This window comes from Acomys minous, assembly GCF_964271855.1.
Source record: "Acomys minous genome assembly, chromosome: 16".
Classification (NCBI taxonomy): domain Eukaryota; kingdom Metazoa; phylum Chordata; class Mammalia; order Rodentia; family Muridae; genus Acomys; species Acomys minous.
Window position 1 is genome coordinate 85,410,404 of NC_140498.1, and position 24,967 is coordinate 85,435,370.

The window sequence follows — 24,967 nt, forward strand, 5'->3', positions numbered from 1 at the left end:
CATGTTTTAGCACTTTTAATAAAATCAGGCTGGTGGCTTTAAACAGGAAGAGATGACTGCTGCTGACCAGCAGGGACCAGTTTTCAGGATTCTGTTTCTCCGGGTGATAGTTCACCAGTCAGTCTGAAGCTGCTGTTCAACCCACCCCTCAGCTCAGGGCTGCACACGTGAGCCTCTCATCTGTCACCAGTGCCCACATGGTCCAAATCTCCAGAGGGCTTAGACGGTGCACTAGCAGGAGCCCTCTGTACAGGCAAGGGTCCCTGGGGTTCAGGGGCTGCTGGATTCCAAATGTCTTGAAGCCAGCATGGTGTGTGGGGCTCACCCCCAGCTTTCCCAGGCACATACCCACAAAGACATCATCAATGGGGAAGAGTTCCGCCCCCTCCATGGCTCTGTGAAGATGCCTCACAGTAGCCTGGGACATGACATAGCCGCCGCCTCCTGCGTAAGGTGGATAGTGACGGGCCCTGTACATGGAGAATGGGATGAAGTATTTGACTTTGGTATTCCTGTTGGGCCTGGCCTGGCGGATGACATCTCCCACCAAGAGGTCCTGGGCTGGGTCCCAGCCCTCCAGGAACTCAAGCACATTGGGAACATGGATAAAGACATCATCGTCTCCCTTTAGTATGAAGTGGGCCTGTGTGCAGGCAGTGGCTATCCAGCGCTGCACGTGCAGCTCCTTGAGTGTTAGGTTGAAGAAGTCCTCAGCAAAGTCCCACTGTAGGATGTCATCAAACTGCCAACTCTCATAGGCCAGCAGCTGGGCCGGGGGCACAGGTCCTGCCACCCCCAGGAGGAAGACCAGCTTCAGCTGCCGGCCCCTCACCCAGCTCCCAGCCCGGCCCCAAGTGCTTCGAATGGCTGCACGCTGCTCAATATGACCAGGCTGTGACTTGATGACCAGGAGCAAGAAGGTGTCCCTGGCACACTCCGAGGGCTCCAGCAAGATGGAGAAGTTTCGGCAGTGTCGATAGGTTAAAAAGAGGCGATGGCGGCTGGGTAGAGACAGGGAGGTGTTAGCAATTGCTAGGTTGGGCGGGCACTGGCTGTGGTGGGGCCTTGGCAGTGCCCGGATGCGCTGGCGGGCCTTGGAGCTGCCTGCTGGTGTGCGCTCCTTCAGAAAGAGCAGGCAGCTGAGCAGCAGAGCCACAAGGCTGCAGAACAGCACACAGCCCAACCTGCGCAACATAGCTGAAGCCCTGTGGGGAGAGAGCACCTGAGCGAGGCTCACACGGCCCCTGTTTTGGGAACAAAAATGAATTACCTGCAACCCTGCAGCTAAGTCCTTGCCCAACTCTTGGACTTTTGGTTAGAAAAAAAAAAGTCTCATTTTGATTAGGCCAGCCTAGCCTCAGTCTCTCCAAGCACTGAGATTATGGGATGAGCCACTTTGCAGAAGTCCTCCCTGGAGTAAAGACTGAAAATGCCTGCCCTGCCAGCCCTTGCCTGCCTGCTGTCACCTTCTTGGCACAACTAAACATTTCCCTCCCGTGTGGCTTGTAGCCATAGTAAAGCTGAGATACAATAAACATTCTCAAGGACCATATAGAATTTTAGGGGAACTAGCATAGCTTTAGTCTTGTGTCACATACATTATAGGCATAAAACCTGACATTCTGAGCTTTCCAAATCCATAACGAAAGCCTAGAGTCAGCCTGGTCTCGGGCAGGTCCTGTGCTGAGTTTCTGGGTAACACAGTCTCAGCAACATCAGAGTCCCAGGCCTCTTGGGAGAGGAAACTGCACGGAAGGGCTCCAGGCAGTGGTGGTTCACAAACAAAAAGCACGGAGCATGAGAACACACTGTGGGGAAGCGGCTCGTGACCAGAAGCTACGTGGACTAAATGCCACCCTTTTACAGTTCTGGTTCCGAGGAAGTCTTAGAAAGCAGTGTCTTAAAGACGAAGTAGCATTCACCAGGGTGGCTTGCCCAAGGTCTGCAGTAACAAAGCTTAGCCTTCCTGTTATTTGTCATTGCAGATTACTGCCCAAGGCAGTCTCATGCCCAAAATAACCTCACACTTGCTGTGTAGCCACAAATGAAGTTAAACATCTGACTGTCCTGCCTCCGCCTCCCCACCCCGTGCTGGGATCACAAGCAGGCCTTCGTGTAGTGCTGGGAGCATGCACGCTACCCAACAACCGAGCCAATGCAGACACAAAGACAAGTCTTCCGGTAGCTCTCCTTGCCTCCTTCCCCTGGAGGCTGGGGCCACAGCCAGAGCCAGCTCCACACCCAGACATGGGCAACAGAGGCACAGGTGTGGCAGCCGAGTCTTTGAATACCGCTTACCCATCCGTCAGCTCAGAACACTCTATCTGCATTGCCTTGTCCTGTCCCTGATGTCCCTAGAGGTGCTCCACCCTCTCTCCCACCACCTCTAGTGTTAGCACAGCAGCTAGGGACACCCTAACAGGCATGAGATGGACCAGACATTGCTAAGAATAAAGTGAATGGCCGGGTGGTGGTGGCGCACGCCTTTAATCCCAGGACTCGGGAGGCAGAGGCAGGTGGATCGCTGGGAGTTCGAGGGCAGCCTGGTCCACAAAGCGAGTTCCAGGACAGCCATGGCTACACAGAGAAACCCTGTCCTGGGAGGGAAAAAAAAAAAATGAAGTGACTGAGGAAAGGTTACAAGGCCTTGGGACCTTTGAACAAGTGCATGAAGCAAGGGGACAAAAAGTGACAGGAAGAGAAACCAGCCAAGCTCTGCACTGAAGTAGTAGCCACGCAGACAAATCTGAAAATGAGAGCCTTTTGGGGGCTAGAGTGCTGCTCATCAAGGAGAGCTGGGAATGCCCTGCAAGGCTGAGAGGTAACACCTGAGGGTGTAGCCAAGGATTAAAGGGGTGCCTATGGGTTTAATGGGATCTGCTGTGACTTAGGTAACAGCATGTGAAATACCTGGGAGAGGGGCAGGAGGGACTCAGGCTGCTGGAAAGCTCTTACTACAAAGTGGAGCTGGGCCTTGCGGGGGTTTGGGGGGACGCAAGAACTGTAATTGCTCAGGTGTGAGAAATCGATCGCAGGTGTGAGAACTCCGTTGCCTCCGCGCCACTTACTGAGGTGTGGGGCTCTGTTTGTCCCGTGACCTGGTAGCCCGTCCACACCGCAGCACTCTACACCCACCCGTAGCCCCCCCGAGAAGCCCACTTCCCTGCCCGAACCTCCGTCCCGAGGGACCCGCTCCTCCCTCCGTAGTAGGAGCCTTGGGCCCCGCCTGCCCTCGCCCTCGGGGTGTCGGTATCCTCGGGCTCTGGGGAAAGGGGTCGGGTAGCTCCATTCTTTCAACCGGAATCGACAGGGCTGCGGTTGCGGGAGCCCGCAACGCGGTACATCGCGGCAACTGCCCAGACCAGATATGCCACGGAGGGGCGAAAGATAGTCCACCAGCAAGAGGCGCCGGCAGGGTGCAGTCCCTGTCCCTCCCGGCAACGGGATCTAGGCGCCTCAGGCCGCGCGACCTCATCCCCGCCGTCCCCCGCCACCAAGACCTACCTAAGCTCCCGTGGAGACGCGCGCACCTGCATCGACCGTGCAGCCTCTCCTGGAGCGCCGAGGAACACCCCCCGCTGGGTGGGGCATCGGGGGCGGGGCTCCCTGCGAAGGCGGAGCTCCAGGGAGGGGCGTGGCAATGCGCGAGGGCGGGGCTCGTCAGAGAGGGACTTCAAGGGGCGGGGCCACGTGGGAGGGCGGGATTCCCGGTGGGACAGGGTAACGGGCTCCGCCCCAACCGGCTCTCGGCCGGTGGACGCACCTACGGGTTGGTGGCAGCCTCAGCGCTTCTCCCCACGCCCGTTGGGCGGCCCACGTCACGCCCCTTCCCCGACAACCGCCACACACAGATGCTCAAGCTCCGGCTGCAGAGCAACCTTTAATTTTCCCGCTAGTCAACCAGGCTGAGGAACGCCTCCTCCATGGATCGGTACTGGTGCAGCTGGAATTGGACCTCCACCGTCAGGGGCTCTGGCTGGTACCCGCTTTCGAAGGTTAGAGTCGTCGTTTTTGACTTTTCTGAGAAAATAAAAGCGCGAGCAGATGAGTCCTAGGGGACAAATGGGCTACAGGTCTCCCTGACCCTGAGCGTGCTCCTCTCTCATCCTGGTACTCGAGCCCTCTTCTCCGACATAGAGGAACTCGGCTCTCCCAGCGCTAGGGAAGCGGATTGCTGTGAGTTGGAGGCCAGCCTAGCCTACAATGTTAGTCCAGGACAGCCAAGGCTACACAGAGAAACCCGGTCTCGAAAAAATAAACAACAAACAAACAAACAAACAGAATAAATTGCATCTAATGAGATCATTGAATAAGCCCCAAGTATTTAAAGAGTTGCACAAGAAATTCGCTGCTTCTTGCTGCCAACCCTGAGGACCTTCAGGTCCATCCCCAGGGCCCACGTGTCCCTCTGCCCTCCACATGCAAGTCACAGCCCGTGTGTACACAGACACACACAAATAGTACGAAAGGAAAGAAAAAGGAAAAAAAAAGACACTGAGGATATAGCTCAGTTCGCAGAGGCTTTCTGTAACTCAGGGTTTGATCGCCAGCACTGCTGTGACTGTGTTGCAGGGTGTTTCTGTTGGTGCTGGTTTGTTTTGTTCTTGAGACAGGGTCTCTCTATCGCCCTGGCTGTCCCGGAACTCACTATGTAGTCCAAGCTGTCCTTTCTACCCTTATCTCTTCCTCTCAAATATTTCCTTCGTCATGAAGAAATCCCGTACATCTACAGCCTTAGCCCTTAGAACGTGGTGTTTGGAGGAGCCAAACTTTGAGGTCATCCTCAGTTGCGTAGCGAGTTCAAGGCCAGCATAAGCTAGCTATGTGAAACCCTGTCTAAAAAGAGGGAGGGAAGGCTGGTGAGAGGGCTCAGCAGCTGAAGGTGCTTGCTGCCACTACCAACCCCTTTGCCTCTACCACGGCAGAAGGAGGAAATGCACTCCTGCAAGTTGTCCTCTGACCCCCACACAGGCACCATGCACAGTATGTGTGCTTATAAACACACTCAATCAAAAAGGAAACAGGTGTGGTGCTGCATGCCTTTAATCCCAGCACTCACCCTGTCTTAGAGAGAGAGAGAGAGAGAGAGAGAGAGAGAGAGAGACAGACAGACAGACAGACAGACAGACAGACAGACAGAGAGGTCTCACAGTCAGGTGTCATAAGACATGTCCACATAGGCCACCATGGTGTGTCTTATAACTTTTAGTGTTTTAGGGCAGAGCCTGTCATTGGTCTCGGGTAGCTGGCCTTTAAACCCAGTTTGAATGCCGTTTCTGCCTCCCCAGCATTGGGGTAGCAACACTCTTAGGTGATTTGTTTTGTTGTTGCTCTATTATAATGCATTTTTTACTTGTTTGCTGGAGGGGGGGGGGTTAGTTTTTCCCCTTATTTGTTTCCTGGGATAGTTTCAAGTATCCAAGGCTAGCCCTAAACTCATGTAGATGAGGATAACCTTAAACTCTCAATCCTCTTGCCTCCACCTCTTAAGCTTGTATCACTGTGCCTGGCTTGAAGTTTTTCTGTTAAAAGCACTGAATGCTATACATTAAATACTTTAATGGTGAGTTTGAGGATAGCCTGGTCTACATGGTGAGTTCCAAGCCAATCAGAGAGAGAGAGAGAGAGAGAGAGAGAGAGAGAGAGAGAGAGAGAGAGACCCTGACTCAACAATAACAACAAAACCCTCCAAATCTAATACACAGGAAACTGAGGCAGGAAGACTCTGAGTTCCAGGCCAGTCTGGGCTACACACAAAGAAAGAATTCAGAAAGAAAGAAGAGAGGATGGGTGGAGAGGATGAAGGAAGGATAGAAAACTTACCTGGCTGAGAAATGCAGACGCTCTTAGAATAAATCCTGCTGGATGCGCCCACCCCAGCTCCTGCCCCAGTGCCCTTCCAGGCACTTCACGGCCGGCAGCTAGACTTCAGGACTATAGAGAAGTTTCTGGGCTTCCTTGTGTGCCGATGGAAGCCGTTCCCTGCCATCTTGTTCCCGTGGTGCTACATCAGGGTGGCCCCTTGGCAGAACCTCAGCCCCGACCCTGCCCTCAGTGGCCTGCTGGTAGGTCTTACCTTTTTTGGGACCTTTCTTCATCTTCTTTGAATCCTGAGAGAAAGAACCATAAGACAGGTGCTTGCTGGGGCGGATGCAGACCCTGAGGCTGACTATGGAGGATACCCACCCCTCCACTGGCCATGGATTTAGCCAGGATTGGGGGAGGAAGATGGCTGACCTGGGTCACAGGAGGAGGAGGTGTCAAAGTGCCCAGCAGCCCTGACACACAACCAGGGCCCCTTAGGGGCGTCACCACTCCCAACCTTAGCCCATCCCTGACTGGCCCAGCAGGCTTTCCATAAAGAACAGGGGAGGCAGAGACAAAAGAGCAAGATCAAGCAGGACGTGGTGGCGCACACCTGTAACCCCAGCACTTGGGAGGCAGACAGGCGGATCTCTGTGAGTTTGAGGTCTACAAAGTGAGTACAGGACGGCCAAGGCTACATAGAGAGACCCTGTCTCAAAAACCAACCAACCAAACAAACAAAAAGCAAGACCAAGAGTCCCTTAGTACCCTGGCGTGTGTCAGCCTGTCAGACTCCAGGGTGCGGATCACCCCAAAATTACACACAGTGGACACTACTGGCTCCCCTGCCAGCAAGGGCTCCAGATACACCAGGCCACTGCCCAGCACCCTCAGCACAGGCGGGTCCTGGCGCAGCTCCTTGGGTGGCTCCTTTTTCTTCTTGAGCCCCTGTTTATCCTGCGGGCAAGGCCAGGAGCACAGGTGTGAGTCAAGATGGGGCTGCACTCCCTCCCTGACCCAAGGCGGCCCAAGTGGGCCTTGCCTTTTCCTTGGCAGCCTCCTCGGCTTTCTGTTTTTTTTCTTTCTCTTTCTTGTCTCCTTTCTCCTTCTTGTCTCCTTTCTCTTTCTTGTCTCCTTTTTCTTTCTTGTCTCCTTTCTCCTTCTTGTCTCCTTTCTCCTTCTTGGCAGGCAAGGGCATCTCAGTAGGGGTGGGCAGCACAGGCCAGGAGAGGATCTGGATGAGGAGATGCGGCAGGAAAGGCTGACTACGGGGCCCATCCCCCGTGTCCTTTCTGGTAAGGCTCTGACAGGCAACAAAGGAGGGAGCAGGGATGTGACATGATAGGAGAAAGGACATAGGGAAGGATGTGGAGACAGAACGGCCCCGTCAGTGGGCGGCCAGAGCCCCCTGGGCGGCCCACCTTCTCCTCTACTATGGTCACCGTGGTCCCTGCCAGCAGGAAGGCCTTGACCCGCACCAGCTCCTTCAGGGTGTGCTTCATCTCATAGTTGCAGGGAATGACATCGGTCCAGGGCTTGCGCACGGTGCTGAAGAGGACTGTCCTTGGGAGTGAGAGACATGTGGTGTCATTGCCAGGGGCTTGCTACCAACAAGACTTGTCACGGCTTGTTGACCTACTGTGTGAGCCCAGCATGACTCTACTAAGAGTCTTAGAGGCTGGTTTCCTCTGGGCGTTTCCCCACATGCCTCTTCACAATCCTCCTGCCTCAGCTTCCCAAGTGCTGGGATTTCTCACCCTCTCTTATTAAGTTTCCCCCAAATAAGAAAGCAAGGGTAAGAATCCCTCAGCTTGAGGTGTGATGTGGCTTAGTGGAAAAGCAACTCACAGAGCAGCACCGAGTGCACGAGGCCCTGGTTCAAGCCCCAGTACCGAAGCAAAACAGAAGCAGAGGCCTCCGCTGGGAACCACCGAGTCTCTTGGCGCAGTTGGTACCATCACTGATTCTTTCTGGCAGTGGCAACAGGACACCTGCTTCCTCTGCTGTCATCTCTGTCACCACTGGGAGGTGGCAGCTCAGAATCCAGGTAACACCAGCCCCGCGGTAAAAAAAGCTAACTTCCCACGCCCAAAAAGGGCAAGCCTGCAAAGCCGCTGAGAACCAGAGCCCAGCTGCATTATGTTGTTTAAACACACTGTAAGCTCTGTGTGTGTGTGTGTGTGTGTGTGTGTGTGTGTGTGTGTATGCATGCGTGTGCAAATTGAATTTATCAGACAACAAAAACCTGTTTGCTGGGCCTGGTGGTGCCTGGAATTTGAGCTACTCAGGAGGCTGAACCAGAAGGATCACAAGTTCAAGGACAGCCTAGGAAACTTAGAGACTTTGTATCCAAGTACAAAGAGAAAGGGGGCTGGGGGCGAGGGCTCTGCCATAAAGTACTTGTCTAGTAGTGTGACGTCACTGCTTTACCCTCTGGGACTGAAAACAAAGCAAAACAAAAAACCCAATGCCTTGAACCTAGCCCACCTTGCTACATTTTATATGAACACAGCCCAAGGGCATTGAGAAGTTAAAAGAGGGTTTGCAGAGACAGCTCAGCGGTTAAGACCACTGGCTGCTGCTCTTGCAGAGGACCCAGGTTCGGTTTCCGGCATCCATGTGGCAGTTTACAGCCAACTATAACTCCAGTTCCAGAGGATCTCCTGGACTCCTCAGGCCTTAGACACGCATGCAGCACATTTATGTTCATATATGTACACGAGGCAAAACACTCATTCACAGAAAATAAGTGAAACAGATTTTTTAAAAAAGAAAAGCTCAAAGAATCCAGTTCCAAGAGCTGACATGGAAGCTGCCCTGTATCCTCTGCTGACAGGAGGGTCAACCTGTCAGAGAATTGTGCTCCCCCAGGCATCTGGGACTCAGTTGTACTGAGTACGGGGTTGGGGCTCCGGGAAACAAAGGTTTGTGGCTAAGCCCACGCCTACCCCTAGCTCACAGCCTACAGGCCAGCTAATGAGAGGGTCTTGGAAGTTCTCTGTAGCTGACCTTCCCTGAGCACCCAAGGGAAGCCGCAACGCAGCCCTGGCTTGCGGCTTTCTCAGATGGTCCCTCTACCCACAGCCGCCTTCTACCCTTACCCTGGGGATGGAAAGAGCCGAGGGTCTATCCGTGGCCGCAGCTTTGACAGTTCTTCTGAGGAGTCGATTGACTGTGGCAGGGGGGCGGAGTGGATGGAAATGGTTGTCTCTGACCCCACCAAATCTGTTATCCCAGACTCTTCTGAGTCCTCGGCCATCTGGATCATCTCCTCAGTGATAAACTGAGATATCTCCTTGGATCCGCCCTCGGGAGACTCCGGGTGAGCCCTCTGCTGGCCACGGCGGCGGGCCTGGGCCTGGCGGCCTTGGCGCTGGGTCTCTGACACCAAAGGACGCTCCTGTTGTTCTTCCTCATCTAACTGTTCCATGCTGTCGGAAGGCTTGACAATCTGCCAGCAGAGACAGGACATGTGTCAGGCTGTTATCCCAGCGAGCGTAGGTTGACACAGGCAACGTGTCTGAATATTGTTACGAATCTGTGGTGCTAGAGATGGGACCCAAGCATGCAAGGCAGGTGTTTTACCACTGAGCCACACTCGCGGCCCACAGGAATTGAAGGCCCATGCAGACACATAAACTTGGAAGGCAGGAGGCAGAAACAAAGGCCGTCTGAACACACAGTGTTTGTCTACCTGTGTGGTGGTGCTCTTGCCTGGGATGCAGAGGTGAGGCAGGAGACAGTGTGACAATTTTCAAGTGGGGCCAGGAACAGCTGGCCTGAGTGTGAAGTTCTGCACTACCTCCCGGTTAGGGTCAGCTGTCACAGGGACAGGAAGCAAGCACCCGAGACTCCCCCTGCCTGGGGAAGGGGCTACCAGGCAAAACCCAGGTCCCTATGTGGAGGAGGGGTGTGATTCTATGTCAAAGATTTCCTTGGGTCCTAGAAAGCTGTTTCTGTGTGCACACAAAAGCCCACAGGCCCAAGTGAAACCCAGTCTGCTCCCAGGACTGGCAGGACGCACGTCAGCCAGAACGCTGTCGGGATGTGTCTCAGTTAGTGCGCTGGCAGATGCATTCCCTTCGGCATCCTCGTCTTCCACAAAGTCATAGGTCACGTAATAGCTGTAGCTGATGAAAGGACCCTCAGGTCCTGGCTCTGGGTCCAAGACAGAGGTATCCATAACCCCCTTGACATTTCCAATGGTCACCACAAACTGCGCCTCACGAGCCAGCAGGTCTGCAAGGAGTAATGACAGGACTGAGAGACTGGGCTGCAGCGGGGAAGGCGTAGGTCACCAAATCCCCCACCCGGACCCCCAGAGTTAAGAGTCCCAGCTCTGCCAAGTTCAGTCAGAGTGACTGAAGAGTAACCCATTAGGTGCTCTGAAGCCTTGTTTTCCTAAGAGAGGTAGAAAATATTTGAGCCTTCGGCTCTGATGCACCTTATACCAGGAGCCACAAGGGGGTGATCTCAAGCCACCATAGAAGCAAGAGCCACAAAGACCTGCCCTATCACGGGGTGGGGGTGGGGGTGGGGTTCTACACAGAAGACGCCCAAGCAAGGTAGCTTAGTGTACCTGACCAGGGTCGGGGTCAAATGGAAAGCTGCTGGCCAGCTTACAGGATGGAGGTGGGCAAAGTGGACGCTGGGGCGTGCCGTGGCACCTACCTCCGTGAATATTGAGCCCCCGGAACTGGTGCTTCTCGTTGGGAGACACGGTGATGTCGTCCAGCACACACAGGTGTGCCAGGCTGTCCACGGTAAAGCCGCGGTAGTAAGGCACCAGGGCCAGTGGGTTCCCCTGCAGCACCAGCAGCCTCAGGTGCTGCAAGGCACTGAGACCAGCGATCATGCTCTGCAGGTCGGTCAAGTCATTGAAGCTCAGGTCCAGGGAGACAAGCTGGGGCCTGGAAGGTTGGCCAGGACGCTGGTTAGGAAGCCCAGGAAGCAGAGGTCCAGCCCTCTGGGCCACACACCTCCTGTCCTGCACTCAGCTTCCATCTTGAGCCTGTTTCTCCTTTATCACTAGAATGCAGCGTGTGCCGGTGGACACTTACAGCCCCCCCCCACCTCATTTCCAGAAGTACCTCCATCTCTGTTAGCTATCAGCTTAGTGCTGTGTCTCCAGAACGTTCTTCCGCAAATCCCCAGAGAGACATGCTGGAAGCCACTGTTAGGTAAGGGAGGGTGGTGAGTATGGCGACCTGGGAGGAGGAGGGCACACCAGGCCGTGGCATCCAGAGACAGTGAGCTGGAAATCGCTCTTCAGAGCCATAGTGGCCAACAGGGAGCTTGTCACCTCATTTTCCAGGCCAGTGGTTATCAACCTGTGCGTTGGGACCCCCTTTGGAGTCTAGAGACCCTTTCACAGATGATCCTGCATACCATAGCCTGCATATCACATGTCCTGAATATCAGGTGTTTACGTTTCATACGATTCCTAACAGTAGCAAGGTTAGAGTTAGGAATCTTGTGGTTGGGGGGTCACCACAACATGAGGAACTGTTTTAAAGGGTCACAGCATTAGAGATTGCCAGGCAAAGATGAAGCCTAGGCCTCCAGTAGAGACATAACACACAGGAACAGGCAGAACTTTGCCCAACATAGCAAACTGACTCCAGCTCTGAGGCCAGAGAAGCCCCAGCGACTACTGTCACACTGCCTGTCATGGCCACCCACGGGCTGAGCCAGCCTCTTCACTCTCTCTCCCCTTCCAGTGGCCTATCCTGCTATGATGGTTACCGGCCAGTCCCTGGAACACTGCAGGGATCATCACAGGCCTTGCCCAATGCCATCCTACCTCAAGAGAACTGGATTCCCGGGAAAGATCCTGCCTTTTAATTCTAATACCGTGGACAATGGGTTTCCACAGAAGCTTTTTGTGAAACCCAGAGCTGGCATTGAGCCCACGGTTATGGTCTGTGTCCGGAATCAAGAGCCAGATCCCTGCTATCAGTCAATGCACGAATCTAAACGGACTGTTCCAGGAAGAACAAGACCGTGGTCTCCTGTGTGTCTGCTGAGGGCGGCACACAAAGGGAGGAAGGAATCCAAGTGGGACTGACGGTGCAGACTGGGTAACGATAGCAGAGCCGGGAGGAAGCCAGAGGCCCGCCAAAGAGGGCCTTCTCCTGTCTGTGGCACCTTCCCCTCCAAGAGGGAACGGCTGGACCAACATTGAGACACTGGGGCAGGGGCGAGGGAGGAGGAGGAGGAGCTCTACCATATCTTCAGCTACACATTGCGTTTGAGGCGAGCCTGAGCTACGTTAGATCCTATTTTAAAAAGAAAGGGGAATAAAAAATAAAAAATAAAAATAAAAATAAAAAGAAAGGGGGCCAGGCGTAGTAGCGCACGCCTTTAATCCCAGCACTCGGGAAGCAGAGGCAGGCAGATCTCTGTGAGTTCAAGGCCAGCCTGGTCTACAAAGCGAGTCCAGGACAGCCAAGGCTAAACAGAGAAACTCCATCTCAAAAAACCAAAACCAAAACAAAAAACCCAAAAATCAACAAAACAAAAGAAAAGAAAGGGGGTAAGGGGAAAGTGTGGGGAAAGGGACGAGGCAGTATAAAACACCCTTGGAAACACCCTCGGGTGCTGACATCCTGGGCTGCCCCCTGGGGTGGTCCTTCTGCCCAGCTCCCGTGATGACCTTTTATAAACGGCCTCTGTTCTCTGCATATTTCTCACATCCCGAAATTTATTTCCACTGTTAATCCACCAAAAAGACAAAAACCCCTAGGGGTGTGTGGGGTGGGGGACGCCCTGCAAAGCTCTGGTGGACGGTCAGCAATGATGTCTCCTGGACAGTGGTTCTCAGCCTATGGTGATTTTGCCCTTCAGAAGACTCTGGGCTCGGCCTGGAGATGTTTTTGACTACCACAAGGAAGGGCAGGGAGAGGTAGGGGCTACAAACAGCCAGCAGCTAGTGGCCAGTGTACCACTAAATGTCCCCCCCCACACACAGAAACACGATAAGCCAAGAATGTCATGAAGTGTGGATTGCACGCGTATCCCACCAGCTCCTGGCATCCTCGTCCTTGCCGGGGCTCGGTGATCCGCTGTGACTGAGGATAAAGCCCTACTATGGGTTTAGCAGCCGCGCAGAAGCTAACAGAACAAGCCAAGCCCTCCAGGGCCCAGTCACCCACCCCTGCCCTTTCATCCAGGCTCCCAAGTTACCAGTTGTTGGCGGTGACATACAGACTTTCCAAGGGGCCCAGCAGTTTGTTGTGGCCCAGCCCCAGGTGCTGCAGGCTCGGGCGTGGGGGTGAGCACAGACACTCCATGCTGGTGATCGAGTTGCCATACAGCTCCAGCACCTGAGGGGGGGCAGCGGTGACTGCTTTATCTCACTGCCCAAGGGGTCCTACTCCTGCCCCCAGGAAACTCAGAAAGGGAGTTTGGGTTGCCCGTCCCTGCCTTCCTGTGCCAGCCTGCTTTAAATAATACAGTAAAGGGTGGGCTTCGGCTCAGCTGGTAGAACCCTTGCCTAGCCTGCACCGGACCCTGGGGGCCATCGCCAGAACTCAGTACCAGTGTGACAGTATACTCCTGTAACCCGGACATTTGAGAAGTGGGGGTTAGGAGGATAAAGAGGTCAAGATCAGCCTTGATTGGATAGTGAGTTTGAGCCCAGGCAGTGATACATGAAACCGCGGCTCAAAAAGTGGGGGTGGGGTGGGGGCGGGAGGCAGGGAGGGAACTGGTGACAGCCACTTGCTGCACAAGCCTGGTGAGCTGAGTTCGATTCCCAAATCCCAAGGTGAAAGGAAAGAAATAACTCCCATAAAGCTGTTCTCTGACCCACATGTGTAGCATGGTGCATTTGCCTGCCCCCCCAAATTGTAAAATTTAAATAAAATTTTAATATAGGAGGAGGTGAGGTGGCATGTACCTATAACCCCGTTACTCAGGATCCTGAAATTGAAGGCTCTTGAGTTCCTGGCTAGCCTCAGCTACTCGGTAACGTCCAAGTCAACCTGAACTACAAAGCACCACCTTGTCTCCTAAGGAGAAGGGGACGGGCGGGGTGTGTGTGTGTAGCGGGATGGGGGGGCTGTAGCAGGATGGGGGGGTGCAGCGGGATGGGGGTGCAGTGGGATGGGGGGTGCAGCGGGATGGGGAGTGCAGCGGGATAGGGGGTGCAGCGGGATGGGGGTGCCGCGGGATGGGGGGTGCAGCGGGATGGGGAGTGCAGCGGGATAGGGGGTGCAGCGGGATGGGGGTGCAGCAGGATGGGGGGTGCAGTGGGATGGGGGGTGCAGCGGGATGGGGAGTGCAGCAGGATGGGGGTGCAGTGGGATGGGGGTGCAGCAGGATGGGGGTGCAGTGGGATGGGGGTGCAGCAGGATGGGGGTGCAGCGGGATGGGGGTGCAGCAGGATGGGGGTGCAGTGGGATGGGGGGTGCAGCGGGATGGGGAGTGCAGCAGGATGGGGGTGCAGTGGGATGGGGGGTGCAGCGGGATGGGGGTGCAGCGGGATGGGGGTGCAGTGGGATGGGGGGTGCAGTGGGATGGGGGTGCAGCGGGATGGGGGGTGCAGCGGGATGGGGGTGCAGCGGGATGGGGGTGCAGTGGGATGGGGGGTGCAGCGGGATGGGGGTGCAGCGGGATGGGGGTGCAGCGGGATGGGGGTGCAGCGGGATGGGGGGTGCAGCGGGATGGGGGGTGCAGCGGGATGGGGGTGCAGCGGGATGGGGGTGCAGCGGGATGGGGGTGCAGCGGGATGGGGGGTGCAGCGGGATGGGGGTGCAGCGGGATGGGGGTGCAGTGGGATGGGGGGTGCAGCGGGATGGGGGTGCAGCGGGATGGGGGTGCAGTGGGATGGGGGGTGCAGCAGGATGGGGGTGCAGCGGGATGGAGGGTGGGCATGGGATGTGGGTGCAGCGGGATGTGGGTGCAGCGGGATGGGGGGTGCAGCGGGATGTGGGTGCAGCGGGATGGGGGGTGCAGCGGGATGGGGGTGCAGCGGGATGGGGGTGCAGCGGGATGGGAGGTGCAGCGGGAGGAACATGCTGCAACCTAAGGGGAAAGTTCTTTACAGTTTGGCAGGGAGTAGTTGGGGGTCAGTTTTTTGTTGTCGTTTTGTTGATTTTTTGAGACAGGGTTTTTCTGTGTAGCCCTGGCTATCATGGAACTCACTCTGCAGACCAGGCTGGCCTCAAACTCAGAGATCAGCCTGCCTCTGCCTTCCGAGTGCTGAGATTAAAGGTGTGCGCCACCACCGCCCAGCTGACCCTAGCACCTTCCTGACACATTGGGAACACACAGGACTGGGTCTGGACCACGGAATACGCTCGGATTTAGCAGCATTCCTTGCTTCGCTTGTACTTCTTGTCTGAGGTCCATCTGCTGCCATCTTGAGCACAGCATGGAGACAGGACACTAAGCCAGCTATTGTCAGCATTGGACTTCAATGGGGCCATTTTCATATGCTCGGTTGAAGACCCACAGCAAAGCGTGGTCTGTCCTTTTCATCTGTTTTGTGTGTATATGGGAGTGTATTTATATGTATGTACATGTGTGTGAGTGTGTGTATATGTATCGACACGTGTGTGCATGTTTATATGTGTTGCACATGTGTGCATGTGTGTACATTTGTGTGTGCATGTATGTACATGTGTGTTCATGCATGTGCATGTGTGTGCATGTGTGTGCAGGTCAGAATACAGCCTCAGCTTTCTCAGAAGTCTCTTACCTTGTTTCTTTGGGACAGTCCCCCACTGACCTGGAATTTACCATGTAGACAGGCTGGTTGGTCTCAATGATTCCCACCCCCTACCCTCCCTCCATCTCCTCACCCCCACCCCACCCCCCTACCCTCCCTCCATCTCCCCACCCCCACCCCACCCCCGTCTCTGCCTCCCTAACGCTGAGATAAAAAACACACCCCAAGCTGGGTGTGGTGGTGCACACCTTTAATACCTGTACTTGGGAGGCAGAGGCAGGTGGATCACTGTGAGTTGGAGGCCAGCCTGGTCTACAACATGAGTCCAGGACAGAGAAACCCTGTCTTGGAAAACCCAAAAACAACAACAACAACAACAAATCCACACCCAAAATCCAGAGGTTTTTTCCCACAGGGGTTCTGGAGACCCAACTTAGGTAATCATGATTGCAAAGGAATCCCTTTACTGACTAAACTATCTCCCTAGCCCCTCGCCTATTGGTTTAATGTGGTAAAATGTATATCATACAAATTTTTCATTTCAAGTATATAATTCACTGGCTTTAATTATATTCACAATGCCAGCTACCATCATCACTCAAACAGATGTCTGGAAGGAAGGAAGGAAGGAAGGAGGGAAGGAAAGGCCACTAATCAGTAACTTTCCCTGGTCCTTCCTAGCTTTTGTGAACTCTGCTGGCTTTTGTTTCTGTTTCTGTTTTTGTTTTCTCAAGACAGGGTTTCTCTGTGTAGCCTTGGCTGTCCTGGACCCACTTTGTAGACCAGACTGGAGTCCAGGACAGGCAGGGCTACACAGAGAAACCTTGTCTCAACAAAACAGAACAGAACAAAACAAAACAAGAGCCTGGGTCTGGGTCTTTGCACACAGCACCTTAGTCAGAGCTATGCAGGGCAGGTTAAGAGCAGAACTGGGCTTCTAAGACCCCATTCAGAACCTGTACCTTCAATGTTGGGGGCAGATTGTTAGCATCGATTTCTTCAATTTTATTGGCACTCAGGACCAACTCCTCTAGATTTAGAAACTTCAAGAGGTCTTTATCCACCAGACTCACCTGGAAGGAAAGGAAGGGGAAAACTGAGGACTTTGGTGAGCCAGGCAGTGCTGGAGCAGAAGGGCGGTCACATTAGGGAGGTAACAGCTACTGTTGTGCTGCAGTGACAAAATGCTGTGACCAAGCAACTCAAGGAAGAGTTTATTTTGCTTATGGTTGCAGAGGGTTGATGTCCATAACGGAGGGGAAGGCGTGGCAGCAGGAGGAGGAAGCTATGTATCACATTCAGACCACACGCAAGAAGTGGGGTGAGGCTGCAAACCCTCAAAGCCCACCCCTCAGTGATGGACGTCCTCCAGCAAGGCTGCACCTCCCCCAAAGAACTGGGGAACAAGTGTTCAAATACCTGAGTCTGTGAGGGACATCTCTCAACGCACCACAACCCGGGCCCACCAAACGCACACCCTTTCCCCTTGTACATCACCCTCACACAGCACGCTTGTGAAGGATTTAGGGCCCTTTCCAGCCCTGGCCTGACTCTAAAAGCAAGATTCTGCTCTCCAGGCCAGGGCCCTGTGCCCTCCCTAGGTAGGATCATTGGTCTCTTGGGAAAACAAGAATCCTTTCTTCTGTCTAGCACACCACATGAGTCCAAGGAGCTACTGCTGCAGGGGGACCAGCCCTCAGGGTAATTCCATCTTGTGCAAGCTGCTGTTAAGCTGCTCTGGAGGCTGTGCAAGCCATCCATCCTTCCCCCACTGGACGGTGTCTCCTGAGACAGCAGAGGGGCTGGTTCGATTCTGTCTGCATCCTGTTGTCTGAGCCTTGCAGTCACCTCTGCTGCTTTAGCTCTGGGTGATACTGAGAACGCAGGCCTGCTTAGATCCCTCTGTGGACCCAGAGCCAATCAAAACAGGATTTTGGGAAATGGGAGCATGGAAGGATATTTGTGTCTAACAATTACGTCAGCAACTCAGTCAACACATCATCACCCACGTGAACTTCGGTAAGTCATTCTTGGGGCTGATCAATTTTACATCTTACCAAGATGATCATATAACAGTTGGCCTGTCTGGTCTTCCAGACTTAAACTGGGTCAGACAGAGCAGGGCCTACCAGCTGCCTCATCACCCTACCCATGAACCCCAGTTTCCTGTGACCTCAAGGACATCAGAAGCCCTTCCTGGCTGGGCTTCCTATAGTGACCACATCTACTAGTTTGCCTAGGATTGGGGTGGGGGAGCCCCCCAGGATTCAGAAAGTCCCAGACAAAATGGTATGAGTGGGTCACAGACCTGTTTTAATTAAATCATTTCTCTTCCCACTTTAAAGTAAAAAGAAACATTGTGGCTCTCCTCACACTTTAAAAAAAAGCCTTGTGGTTCCTATGAAAGCAGGGCCCACCTGCAGTGTGTGCAGGGGCCCAGCCATGGACAGTACAGGACTCACCACCCCGGGTTAAAGAAAGAGGTACATAGGCCAGTCATGGTGGCGCACACCCTTAATCCCAGCACTCAGGAGGCAAAGGCAGGCGGATCTCTGTGAGTTTAACACCAGCCCGGTCTACAAAGAGTTCCAGGACAGCCAGGGTGACACAGAGAAACCCTGTCTGGAAAGGAGAGACCAGAGCACCAGCAAACGGCTGGGGAGGCCTCCTGCTGCCTGAGCAGTTCCAGAAGATGCAGTGTCCCAGCAAGAGTTCACCAGCTGCTCCCTTCCTCACAAGGCTCGCACCCAGCACTTACCCCCTTGTCCACCACCCGCAGGGACCGGAAGTAGGAGTAGAAGAAAGTGTCTTTGATCATCAGTGGATTCTGGATGGCCAGTTCTCTCAGGAAACGGTCCTCGGCACTGGAATCCTTCAGCATAGCCCAAGGAGAATGGTTGCTCCGCACCAGGCCCAGCAGGGCCTCTACTGTCTCCTCTCCAGCGCTCACCGTCTCCTCCTCCCTTGGGACCAATTCCCTCCAGGTCCGCCATGTTTGAGGCCGAAAGCGTGACTTATTCTGCAGAGGTCAAGATGGAGGCCTTCTCGCATTGTGTTGTGCCTGGGTGTGTGTAGGCATGTTCACCACAGCAAAGTACACCTGGGGCTCTGTATTAGGGTTCTCCAGAGGAACAGAACTAATAGAATATGAAAACACACACACACACACACACACACACACCGGAATAAAGTGGACTTATTAGAACCCACAGCTTACAGGCTGTGGTCCAGCTAGTCCAACAATGGCTGTCTACCAATGGAAGGTCCCAGAATCCAGTAGTGGATGTCTCATCTAAGTCTTCAGCATATGGCAGAACTGAAGAAGTAAGCTCTAACGCCAGCCAAGGAATGGACTTGAGAGGGAGAGCAGGCGGGCAAAGAGAGCGAGCTTCCTTCTTCCACGTCCTTCATATAGGCTGCCAGTGGGGGTGGGGGCGGGGGGGGGGGCTGACCAAGATGAAGGTGGATTTTCATACCTCAAAAGATCCAGATTAAAAGAGGGTCTTCTCCCTTCAGATGACTTATTTAAGAAAAAAAAATTTATCTCACAGACATTCCTCAGCCACTTGGATTTTAGTTAACTCCAGACATAGCCAAGTTTACAACCAGGCATGGTCATCACGCACAGCTCAGAGAACAGTCTGCAGGAATTGGCTCTTTCCTGCTACCGCATGGTTCCTAGGGATCAAACTCAGATCATCGGGCTAACGGGAGGAGCCCTTCCACACTGAGCCATCTCCCTGGTCCAGCTCCTTTGTTTGAGGCAGGGTCTTATATAGACCAGGCTGGCTTTAACTCACTGAGTAGCTGATGGTGACCTTGAACCCCTCGATTGTCCTGCTCCCAACCCCCCAAGTTCAGGGACCATAGGCATGCACCACATGCTCTGTGTGATGCATGCAGGAGCTAGAGAAGACTCTGCCCACTGAGCTACATGCCTAATGATATGCAGGGCAGAGTTCTGCAGTGTACCCGAGGCTGGCCTTGAATTCTCCCTCTTCCTGTCTCCACATCCCAAATGCTGAGATTACTCAGAATAGTTTACAGACTAAGTTTCTGTTTCCACTTTACTCTGGAGTTGGGAAACTTTGAACATGCAAAAACAAAATAGATTTCTGGGCCTGGAGAAGTGGCTCAGTGCCTAAGAACTGAGTGCTTAAGAACTCAGAAGAACTGAGTTCAGTTCCCAGCACCAATGTCAAGTGGCTCAAAAGTACCTGAAATTCCAGCTTCAGGAGATCCAATGTACCCTCCTGGCCTGAGAGCCCCTGCAATGACATGCACATACCCACACAGAGACATTCAATTAGGGATAATGTGATAAATCTTTTTAAAAGTAAACAACAGGAGAGTTCACGTTGAACAGGGCACTTCTACAAGTGCCTACAGGAGGCTAGGAGAGCAACCTAGGAAACTGAGGAGAAAGCTGAAGCTTTAGTTTTGATGAGTAAAAGATGAGTCCACTCTTCAGAATCTGTCCCTCCAGGCCAAGGTTGAAGTACAGCTCTTCAGATTTTACCGGCCTGTTTTGTTTGGTGCTGGGGGTGGGACTAAGGGCCTCACCCTGGACAAACGTTTAATGGAAACCCCTCTGCCAATTAGCTACCTCTCTCTCTCTCTCTCTCTCTCTCTCTCTCTCTCTCTCTCTCTCTCTCTCTCTCTCCCTACATACATCCTTGAAGCCCTAAAACTTAGTCCAGTGCCTACCACAGAGCAGGCATCCACCCTGCATTCTGCTGACTAAACGAAGGGAACGCGTCCCTGATGGGTGCTGGCTTTCCTCTTCAGGGGGAGGTCAGTTTTGCTGTTTTACTTAGGGTAGAGTGTTGGGGAGGCCCAGCTGACAGCCAAGCCCATGAGGCTGGTTCCAACCCCTCAGGACACATTTGTTGTGTCTAATGTGATCTAAATTTTGTCATGTCCCTCACCCCACCCTGTGCACCCAGCTGCTGCTGATGGTCCCTCTGCATACTGAGCTGGACCTTCATGCCCAGATCCCCCCCCACCCCCCTGCTGTGTTGACCAAGCCCTTGGCTGTATTTCCTCTGTCTCTCCTCAGCCTGGGACCAGCGCAGAGGTCATGCAGCACACCTGAGTCTAGCACATCTACAGGAGGGAGAGAGGCAGGTTTTCCCTTTCTTCCCCACGTGAGTCCTCAGAAAGGGAAAAGCTAGCCCTGTAGCCCCAGAGCACAGAGGGACCATTTCTCCACATCTTCTCATGAGGAGCTGTAGAGCAAACTGTTCAAGACCAAAGCTCTTCAAGACTCAGAGAAAGCCGGGTGCAGTGCGCCTGTAATCCCAGCACTCGGGAGGCAGAGGCAGGTGCATCTCCGTGGAGTTCAAGGCCAGCCTGGTTTACAAAGCGAGTCCAGGACAGCCAAGGCTAACACAGAGAAATCCTGTCTCAAAACAAAATACAAATATAAAAACAAACAAGCAAACAAAAGACTCAGAGAAGCCTGGCACCTGGAGTTTGGCCGGCCAGGTGCTATAAGCTTGCATGTGGCCAAAGGTCAGCCTGATGTGCTGGGCCAGTCTGTTCTGGGTGGGTAACCCCATGGCAAGGTCGACACTTGGTCCCTGCATTCCTTCAGTGTTCCAGTTCTCAAAGTTCACCCCAAACCCCAAATAAACCAATGCTGAAATGACCACATCCAAGCCTCCTCTCAGGCCACAAAGTTGTATCTGAGCATCCCCTGACTCCTAGGGCAGCCCGGCTCCCAGCTAGGTACCCCTTACTTCAATCCACCCTGGGGGCTATTCTGGCCCAGTCCCAGCTCAGCCTCTGCTGCATCTTTCCCTCCCTACCCCCTACCCCCCACCCCGACCCCTCACTCCGGGTGGGGGCACGCACCCAGCTTCCGGTGCCACACGGGAATTCGCGCAGACACAGTTTTCGCAGGTGCTCATACACAGCTGTACTCAAGGTTCCGGGTACGTCCGCGGTTACCCTGCCGCTGTCACTTTCGCTCCCGCTGGAGTTTCTGATCTCCATGCTGCGTGAGGCAGGCTTGTTGCCAGGCAACCTCCAGACGCGTTACCCTGGGTGCAGAGCGCAGGTGGAAGCCAGCATTGCCAGTATCTATCGAAGACCCAAGCTAAACTTCTACTAGGCTGGCTGGGGCACCTTGCAACAGCAGGTGGTGAATGCCTCTTAGTGTAATAATGGGATTCTTTCTCTCCTTCCAAAGAGTGCTGACCGCTCATTCGGGCAGAGCTAAGGAAAAATTAGTCCAGGGTTAAACACTTTAGGAGTACAGTTAGGAGATCGCAGTGTGGTTCTACCTATCTGTTGGTGAACTGTGTGAGCACCAGACCCATTTTACACTCATTCAGTCTTATCTTGCTCTCCCCTGAAGCCCTTCCGCACAGTAGGGGCTCCCCACCTGCGGTCTCTGAAATTAACGGGACAAAATGACTCTAACTGGGAAATGTAACATCTTTGGTGAGGTGTGATTTATATACTGTAAAACTCACTCAAAGGTCACAATTCTGTGACTTCTGGTATATTCATAGTGCAACTGTAACCTAGTTTTAAACACTGCAATCTAATAATTTTCCCCCAAGTTAAAAAAAAAAAAAAAAGAATGCAGCGCTGGGCGTTGTGGCACACACCTTTAAATCCAGCACTCCAGAGGCAGAGGTAAGCAGATCTCTGTGAGTTTGAGGCCAGCCTGGTCTACAAAGAGAGTCCAGACCAACAAAGCCTACACAGAGAAACCCTGTCTCAAAAAACAAAAACAAAAACAAAAAACCACGAAGCAAGCCCAGTGTAGTAGCACACGCCTCTAATCCCAGCACTGGAGGCAGAGGCAGGTGGATCTCTGAGTTGGAGGCCAGCCTGGTCTACAAAGCAAGTTTCCAGACAGCCAAGGCTACACAGAGAGACCCTGTCATGAGAAAACAAAACAAAACAAACCCCATGAATTAGATGTCATTCTACCACCTGCTGGGCCGATGGCGAACAGTGACACACTTTGTGTATCTATGCATTTAACTTCTTCCAAAGGTGGCGTCATAGGCAGGATTTGTTTTTTGTTTGTTTGTTTGTTTGTTTTACATCTTTTCCCATTACTTACGACGTGTTCAAGAGTGATCCACAGAGCCCAGGCTGGTCTCAAACTCACTAGGTAGACAAGAAGGGCCCTGGCCTACCTGGTCCTTTTGCCTTCTTCTCTTGAGTACTAGAATCCAAGCATGTGCCACCACGCCTGCCTTCATACCTGTTTCTTCATGCATCAGGCTTCAGTGCGCTCCTTTTAAACTTTAGTTTACGGGTGTGAGCATTTTGCTTACATGTAAGTTTGTGCAAGCCTGGTGTCTATAAGCCAGAGGAGGGCGTTGGATCCCCTAAGACTGGAGCTGGAGCTATGAGCTGCCATGCATCTCCTGGAAGGGTAGCCTGCGCTCATGGGTGCTCAGCCATCTCTCCAGTCCCCCCAGTTAGTGATTTTAAAAGCAAGTAACAACTAAGAGGAAATGATCTGGAGGGGTTGTTTAGATGTCCTTGGCTTCAGGATCTGGGCAGTGACATCTGAATAGTCCGGTGACCCTAAGATGCATGAGCGAAGTGACACACCCAAGAATCCCGTTGTCCTCAACTCCGCTTTCCCGTCACGTTGTCTTCTTGTCCATGCTTCACGACAAGTGTGACCTCCTCTCACTTTTTCCTCGATGCCACAGAGAGACTTCTACCTCAGATATTTATTCAAAGTTCCTGTGACCTCATGTTTACAAACCTACAGACTCTGTCTGGGCTTATCTTCTTGACCTTTCCATGCCTTATGAAGGATGTCAATCATTTCCTGTGACTTGAAAAACCACTTCTCGTCTTGTTCCATGATGGCTTCCTTTTCTCTCCTTTGTAGATGTACCTTCTTGAACTGTACCCCAAGTCACCTTTTTTTTTTGCTGCTGCTGATGGCTCAGGCCTCGAGGCTCTACAAGTGACTGCCGTCTTTACGGTGGTTGTCTGCAGGCTTGCAGCTGTGTCAACCGAGCCAGTTCCTTCCTTCGTGTTGCTAGTCCAAGTCCAACGGCCCGCTAAGCATCTCCAGCTGTGTTTTACACGTTCTTTCACCTCGCAGTGTCAAGAGGAAGTTACTGTCCTTGAGCCCCAAACGCTGTCTGTGTTCCGTGCATCACCACCATCTATCCATTTGCCCAAGCCAGCGAACTAGAAGCTGCCTTCAATCCCTCCTAGCCCTCCTCCTCCTCAGTCAGAGACCATCTTTTCTGAGTTTTACGTCTTACGCATTTTTCTAGCCCACATCTCTTTGCATCCACCTGTCACATTACCCTGGCTCAGGGCCAGTCAAGACATTCTTGGGGGACATTAAAGCGTATTGAATATAAATCAATGGTGGAAGCCTCGGAGAGAAAAGAGACACGCAGGAAAGTGCTTGGCCTGGAACGCTGAGAGCGTGTTGTTAAGGAAGGAGGAAAGAGAGGTTTTGGAAGGGAGCTGCGCTTACAATGGCTCAACCAGATTGGATGTTTGTTTGTTTTTGCAGACAGGATCTCATACATAGCTTTGGCTTACCTAGAACTCACTGTGTTTTTTTTTTTTTGTTTTGTTTTGTTTTTCGAGACAGGGTTTCTCTGTGTAGTCTTGGCTGGCCTGGACTCACTTTGTAGACCAGGCTGGCCTCGAACTCACAGTGATCCACCTGCCTCTGCCTCCCGAGTGCTGGGATTAAAGGCGTGCGCCACCACGCGTAGCCTGGAGCTCACTATGAAGGCCAGGATGTCCTCAAACCCACAGACATATCTGCCTCGGCCTCCCGAGTGCTGGAATGAAAGACGTGTGTCCCCAAGCCCGGCTCAGTCTGTGTCTTGTTTGTATTAATGTTATATATGAGTCAGTGCGCCTTCCACGTGGAAGTCAGAAGACAGCTTTGGGTCCTCACTTCCCACCTTGGTTCAGGCAGGTCTCTACTGTTCACAGCCGCATACCCCAGGCTGGCTGGTCTGCAAGCTTCAGGGGTCCTCCTGTCTACACCTTCCAGCTCTCAGTATGAGAGCTAGGATTATGGACGTATAATTCTATGCTCGGCTTTATGTGGACTCCGAGGATTTGTCCTCATGCTTGGACATTGGTCACTTACCCAAAGAACCATCTCTACAGCCTCAAATTGAGGATTTTAGGAAAGCATACATTGGGCCAGGGCTACAGCTCAGTTGAGAGAATTTGTTTCGCATCCCCGCGGACCTGAAATTAGTCTCCAGCAGCACAAAAAGGTGGCGAAATGGTTGGAATTCTGACAGAATAATGGTTGGAATTCTGACATGTCACGGAGGGGTCGCTGAAAAGAACCAGTGAAGCTGACAACGTGTGGCCACTAGGGACTGTGCTACTTCTCTCTTGTTAACCATACATTTGCTAGCTTAGTGGTGCGCACTCCTGTAAGCCCAGTACTTGGGAGGTGGAGGCAGGAGGATCACAAGTCTGGGTTACATAGTGAGATCTCTCTTCTCATGAAAACAC

General features: G+C 53.2%; 3 protein-coding genes across 7 annotated transcripts in view; 1 reads left to right on the forward strand and 2 right to left on the reverse strand.

Annotated features, from left to right (window-relative positions):
• Window positions 1-36: 36 nt before the first annotated feature.
• B3GNT4 (UDP-GlcNAc:betaGal beta-1,3-N-acetylglucosaminyltransferase 4) lies at window positions 37-3,560 on the reverse strand. The gene is made up of 2 exons (XM_084762721.1): window positions 3,505-3,560; window positions 37-1,205 (listed from the first exon to the last, which is right to left on the reverse strand). Exons 1-2 carry the CDS (start codon window positions 3,534-3,536, stop codon window positions 149-151), a joined length of 1,089 nt encoding a protein of 362 aa, XP_084618847.1. The 5' UTR covers window positions 3,537-3,560; the 3' UTR covers window positions 37-148.
• Window positions 3,561-3,724: 164 nt separating this feature from the next.
• Window positions 3,725-24,967, forward strand: part of IL31 (interleukin 31) — a 28,731-nt gene continuing 7,488 nt past the window's right edge. The window contains exon 1 of the mRNA XM_084763940.1: window positions 3,725-3,995. The gene's annotated coding sequence lies outside the window, so the exon portion shown is untranslated. The remainder of the gene's footprint in view (window positions 3,996-24,967) is intronic.
• LRRC43 (leucine rich repeat containing 43) lies at window positions 3,893-24,724 on the reverse strand (the record flags this gene model as incomplete). 5 transcript variants are annotated; one of them, XM_084763935.1, is made up of 14 exons in its annotated part: window positions 24,588-24,718; window positions 21,608-21,697; window positions 21,335-21,522; window positions 18,237-18,497; window positions 16,441-16,551; window positions 12,991-13,130; window positions 10,477-10,715; window positions 9,830-10,044; window positions 8,907-9,256; window positions 7,227-7,368; window positions 6,848-7,039; window positions 6,574-6,762; window positions 6,077-6,110; window positions 3,893-4,020 (listed from the first exon to the last, which is right to left on the reverse strand). In XM_084763935.1, exons 3-14 carry the CDS (start codon window positions 21,473-21,475, stop codon window positions 3,893-3,895), a joined length of 2,142 nt encoding a protein of 713 aa, XP_084620061.1. In that variant the 5' UTR covers window positions 21,476-21,522; window positions 21,608-21,697; window positions 24,588-24,718. The 5 variants fall into 5 exon arrangements, with proteins under 5 accessions (XP_084620061.1, XP_084620062.1, XP_084620063.1 ...); XM_084763936.1 differs by lacking the exon at window positions 21,608-21,697 and having other exon boundaries at window positions 24,588-24,724; XM_084763937.1 differs by having other exon boundaries at window positions 7,284-7,368; window positions 21,335-21,697.